The following is a 6,534-nucleotide window of genomic DNA, read 5'->3' on the forward strand; positions in this document are numbered from 1 at the left end:
AGAAGTAGAAAGTACAGGTATTTGTGTTCAACATGTAAGAAGTAGAAAGTACAGGTATTTGAGTTCAACATGTAAGAAGTAGAAAGTACAGGTATTTGTGTTCAACATGTAAGAAGTAGAAAGTACAGGTATTTGAGTTCAACATGTAAGAAGTCAAAGTAAAAAGTCATCAGAAAAATAAGTAGTGGAGTAAAGTACTGATACCAGAAACATGTACTTGAGTACAGTAACAAAGTATTTTTACCATCTCTGCTAAACCCCAATCCTCACCTGCGTTTGTTTTTATATTTCAGGGTCGCACACACATCTTCAAGATCCACGCTCGCTCTATGAGTGTAGAGAGAGACATTCGCTTCGAGCTGCTCGCCCGCCTCTGTCCCAACAGCACCGGTAAGACTCCCAGCAACTAACCAACATCTGTTCTCTCAATTCTCTCCTAAAAGAAAACCTCTCGCTATATATCCCATACCCCACTTCTTCCTGTAGCTTTGTTTTACATCACTTCCTGTTCTGAGTATCACTGACATTTGATGTGGATCTGCTATCAGTGTTGAAGTTAAATGTAGCCAATTGAAGATATAAATGACTCAGTGTGTGCAACATTGATGCAGAACACACATGAACACAGATAGGAGATTCACTTAAGGTGTTCGTTGTCCCTTTTAATCTTTAATTTCTTATTTCACTGGTGTCTAATAAGGACTACTAGTTACTAATACTATGATGTGTTATGTGTGTATGTGGCCACAAGGGGGCACTGTAACATAATTGTGTCACTGTCCCAGGAAAATAGTCAAGTGTATATAATGGGTAAAAGAAAAATCTTTATAGGAGTTCAAACAATTGTTTTAAAGGTCTGACCTGCCTGTATATGCGTTCTTTCTTCCATGTACTATAATTGACAGCTTACACATATATTTTCATCACTTTTCCTGCTTAGATTATCGCAATTTAATTGTAGGAGCATAATAAAAAGCACTTGCATACAAATATCTTAAATCTTCTTCTAAACTCGATTTTTGAAGATCTTAATGCAGACCTGCAGGTAATGCAGAGTAAAGGCATTGTGTGTGTGAGTTGGTCAAATCAAGTAAGCAGGCTAATATATAGACCAATCAGACGGTTGCAAAAGCTGTCTCTTATCTTTATAATGTCTCCTGAGGTAATCCAAATGCAGCTGAACCGGTTTAGCGGCTAAAATGACAGCCTGAACTCGAACACTTCATCTTCATTGTCCTGGAAGTTGTTGTGTCAGCAGTGTCTGATGTGGTGTGTGTGTTTCAGGCGCTGAGATCCGCAGTGTGTGCACGGAGGCCGGCATGTTCGCCATCAGAGCCCGCAGGAAGATCGCCACGGAGAAAGACTTCCTGGAGGCCGTCAACAAGGTCATCAAGTCCTACGCCAAGTTCAGCGCCACCCCCAGATACATGACCTACAACTAAGTGTGTGTGTGTGTGTAGCTGGCTTTTTACTGTCAAAAGAAGCAAAACAAACTGTCCTTTTTGTTCTCACTCTTGTTCACTTAAAAATAAAGTTTATTCCAGAATTTAGTGTACGTGATATGTTTACAAAATAACCACATGACGGTAACATTTAAGGCATCTCGTAACCTTTAAATAACAACAACAACAGCTTTAACAAACAGTAACGCACAATACTACACAAGCATTGTACTGAACACACATGATACTGTTTTTGCTGGTTTGAATATGACACAGTATTTAAATACTCGTAGATCTATCAGAACACAGCTTCTCTGTAACATTTGATACCAGCAGGATGAGGCAGTCACTAAACGGAAATCATTCGAACAAGGTCTTATGGCAGCGGCTGCTTCTCTCATCTCCCAAAGACTTCTTAAACAATCCCAGAGAGGAATAAGGCTGTAGGAATGTCAGCTGGAAACTAATTTCCTGATTGGCTAAAAGCAAAACGTTGCTCTATGCACCATAAAGTCAGACTAAAGTGCTTCATCAGATGGCAAAACATCCACCTTGGCTATCGGTGGTTTCTCCCAATGCTAGCTGCCGTCACTCAACGTGGATCTGAGGTGTTTTAGCTTTGGTCGGAGCAAACGCTGGATGTGAGCGTTGGCAGCTCAGCGCAGCGTCGTGGACGGTGGGGAACACCATCTCTGGAGTCATGACCCCCGAGAAAAACTGTAAGGAGTCCAGGTCAGACAGGAGGTTCCCTGTGAGATCAGAGAGAGAGAGAGAGGTCAACATCTGTTCTCATATCACAGTGGTTTAAGTATTTACATATCTGAGTTTGTGCTCTACCATTAAAAAGGAATGCTTCACCCTCAAAACGATCATTTTTATATCAATTATTCAAACCGTTTTGCCTCCACAGTGAATAGGGAATCTAAAAGTCTTACTGAATGGAAGTAAACAACAGAAACTACACTGAACAAAAATATAAACGCAACACTTTTGTTTTTGCTCCCATTTTTCATGAGATGAACTCAAAGATCTAAAACATTTTCTACGTACACAAAATAACCATTTCTCTCATATTGTTCACAAATCTGAAAAAATGTGTGATAGTGAACACTTCTCCTTTGCCGAGATAATCCATCCCACCTCACAGGTGTGGCATATCAAGATGCTGATTAGACAGCATGATTATTGCACAGGCTATTCCTACCTACCTTACCTTTTTATCTACCTATCTACCTACCTATCTACCTATCTATCTAGCCTATCTACCCTACCTACCTATCTACCTACCTAATGGTTATCTACCTATCTATCTATTACCCTATCTACCTACCTACGCTATCTACCTACCCACCTACGCTATCTATCTATCTACCTACGCTACTCTATCTACCCAACCTACCTATCTATCTATCTATCTATCTCATCTATCTACCTATCTACCTACCCACCTACGCTTATCTCCTACCTACCTACCTACCCTCATTTATCTATTTATCTACCTACCTACCTATCTACCGTACCCACCTGACCTACCTATTTATCTATCTACCTACCCTACCGCACTCTACCTATCCTACCTATACTATCTACCTACCCACCTACTCTACCTATTTATCTACTCTTACCTAATGCTACCTACCCACCTATCCTATCTACCTACCTACCTACCTACCCTTTTTTCTACCTATGTCTTACCTATCTACCCTTATCTACCTATCTTACCTACCTATCTACCTCCCACCTACCTACCTATTTATCTATCTACCTATCACTATTCTATCTACTAATCTATCTACTACCTACCTATCTACCTATCTATATTCCTACCTATCTACCTACCTATCTACCTATTTAACGAGGGACACCCACTATCTGCTAAACCCTCACGGTGTTCGCTATAACTTTCATCTAACTTATTCTATCTACCTACCTTACCTATTCTACCTATCTATACTTACCTTTAGCGAAACCTACATTACCGTATTTTCACAGGTATTTTATCTTACTCGTTACCTATCTCATCATTAGTCGTAAATACATTCCTTACATGGTTCTATGTACAATGATTCTACGACCTACACATATGTCAAAGAGTCGACTTATGACTCCGACACATAATCTACATCTCTACCTACCTCTATCTAACCTCTATGACCTCTTATTTACAGACTTAAAACGACCAATACAACTAACACTAACACCTGACACGCCTAGGTCCCCTGTAAGTTCCTTCATGCCTGTGTCCCCTGGACACCCGTAGGACAAGGACCCGTTGTAGTCTACGCATACACTACTGAACCTGAGTGTTCTGTTAATGTTACTGCTAATGTACGTCTCGCTACTTGTACGCTACGGTCGATCGTTACAGAACTACGCTCTCCTCATTACGCTATGCTAACCACGTGACAGGATACACACTGATCACTGTCATCCACTATATTGTGTGTCTATTAGGTTTAAGCTCCTACTACGATCTCTATCTACGCATACTCTTAGCTTCACTTAACTTCTCGTAACTCACTCGTTTATGTAATTCGACAGTTAGCATACAAACCTCAAAACCTCTCTCACACTGATAACATAACTCTACATACTGATACGTTGTCTGCGTATGTTCTGAAGGCTGTTCTTACGAACCGGCTCCTCGACTAACGTCATGATGTACTATTTCGGGCGTGAACGCCATAAGAATGAGATAGAGAGTTACGTAACCTTCAGTACCGTAACCACTCTTACTATAGGGCAACATATACTGTCATATTCTATCTAAGGACAGCTTAGCAACTAGTGCGCTACTACTATGCTTAGGCTCTCATCACGCTAAGTTAGCGGTTATCTACTCTCAGGCTCCTGTGATGTGCTCTATGTAGTAGTTGCAGTTTGTCCTAATTAGCGTAGGTTCACTAACCATACCCTAGCTACGCTGAACTCTTCGCTCTACCTGGTACCCTCCCTCACTGAGGGTGACATATCTACCTGTACCCACCTTACCTATCTATCTACCTACCTATTCTACCCTACCTACCTACCTACTTCTATCTATAGCTCCTCCTCTCCAGCTCACTATCTCTACATCCCATTGCAAACATGGCAGAGTTTACAACGAATCTTTAACTCTGTATAAAGGCTAACACATATTCGCTTAGTACATATGATCTTTACCACGCGCTACCTACTCCTAAAGGGAATAAGACTTAGTGAATCTGGTACCGCTCAACATCTCTGTCTTTGTTTACATCTGAGTCTACTCCTAGGTTGTAGAGCCGAGTACCCGGACCTACCTATCTAAGGCATCTCTTAGCGCCTTATCTGTGGCTATGACAGTGGTATCTATCATGTCCATTTCTTGCCGACAGACGACGTATGTGGTGATCTACACCTGAGCGCAATAGTAAATCTCCCTCGGTTACATCAAGATATTAACGTTCTGTATTTTCTCGAGATACGCGTCGTATTTATTGTCATGAATGAGGGGTTCGCTCGGAATCACTCTTCTCACCTCTTCCGTGTGTTTCAGGGGACTACACGGACGATCATCGGTTGTCTGTGCTGTCAGACACATATACGCCACATAGAGACTCATCTCCACATGCTGGTCTAAGCTCGTACACTTCCGGCTGCATACTCTCTCTCTTCCATCGACCCTACCTATAGTGGGGGCTGAACATGTACATCTCACATAAGTCGGTTTTATACTCTAGTCTGTTTAGGCGCCTGATGACCTATTTTACTCCGTCTGCTTGATCTGAAATCTCAGGACATATATAGAGATGAATACTGGAAAATGTCCTATGTGTGACCCAACCTTAGCCCTTGTTGTCCTCCCTCCACCATCTGCATTTTCGAGACCTCAAAATAGGGACGAATCCGAACATCAGTAGTCACAAAGGGGAGTCCTCTCATTGACTCACCAAACATGAGACGTCCAAAATACCTTTATACGTCGGTACACCTGGCAAGTCCACCAGTAGCGGCCGACGTCGTCATTCAGGAGGAGTACTGAAAAGAGACACAAACAAACATAGAACAGTCCGACCCTAAGTGGGTATTTTATTAGGAAATATATTGGGCAATGAGGGGGGTTTCTAGAATTTCTTTTGCATGAACAGAACGTGCGGAACCTACCATTCTATTTCTTTAGTTACTTCTTCATTTACTCCGCCACAAATTGGTGTCGTTATTTTTGTAGGTGTGGCTTTGGACCATTAAATCAAAGGAGAGTATGACCAACATTATACGTGGTTACCGTATCCGTTCAAGGACAATACACTTTTGTAGAATGTAGAGATAACTCGAAGAATTAAAATTATATTAGGGTGGTGTGTGTCGGAAAGTCCGAACAAAGAGTACACACACTCAAACACAAACATAGCAAGTCCAAAAAAAAAATTTATCATACAAAAAACACTTTTCCGTTACACAAACCATTTCATCACTCATATCAGACTCTGAACGATCAAAACATGCGACTACAAAACTTTATGTGACTTGTTTTTATTATTTGCGTTTGTGAAAACAAAAACGAGTTCTGGTAAAAAGTACTCTACTTTGAGTTTCTAGATTTTGAAAAAGATATATGTGGTGTTTTATTGGTAAAAGAGAGTTTATAAACAAGTGGTTTAGACTTTTTTAGACACTATGCACTCGTGATAGAGGAAACGGCTCTATTAGTAGGGGTGGAGTGTCCTACCTACCGTATTAGTTCTACGATCCTAATCTGTCGTACTAATAACGGTGTCCAACGGAATCCGAACCGGTGTTATTTGTCAGGTGAGACTTTGCACGTCAATAACGAAATTAACCCCCCAACCCCCAGGCTTTTGCGTCAGTCATTAGACCACACTCCCAATCCTAATCCAATACCCATACAACACTTTGCTCACCGGACACAAGCAAACAGGTAATTGTATGCGGACGGGTATGGTATTGGGGGTGGTGGGTTGGTTACCCGGGTGAGCTAAGTGTTGAAAATTGATTTGGGATTGGGATGGGAGTGTGGTCTATGACTGACCAAAAAAGGCCTGGGGGGGTCTGGGGGGGGTTATTTCGTTTTGACCGTGCAAGTCTCACGGAAAAAATAACACCGGTCGAT

At 41.5% G+C, this 6,534-nt stretch overlaps 1 protein-coding gene across 1 annotated transcript in view; it reads right to left on the reverse strand.

The window, feature by feature from the left end:
- Window positions 1-1,512: 1,512 nt before the first annotated feature.
- The window catches only part of LOC104952304 (prestin-like), a 7,883-nt gene continuing 2,861 nt past the window's right edge, over window positions 1,513-6,534 (reverse strand). The window contains exon 3 of the mRNA XM_010779104.1: window positions 1,513-2,191. Within this exon, the coding sequence (XP_010777406.1) occupies window positions 2,031-2,191 (161 nt within the window). The 3' untranslated portion in view covers window positions 1,513-2,030. The remainder of the gene's footprint in view (window positions 2,192-6,534) is intronic.

The sequence above is a fragment of the Notothenia coriiceps genome, unplaced genomic scaffold (assembly GCF_000735185.1).
Source record: "Notothenia coriiceps isolate Sejong01 unplaced genomic scaffold, NC01 NC01_scaffold00000339, whole genome shotgun sequence".
In the NCBI taxonomy this organism is placed as follows: domain Eukaryota; kingdom Metazoa; phylum Chordata; class Actinopteri; order Perciformes; family Nototheniidae; genus Notothenia; species Notothenia coriiceps.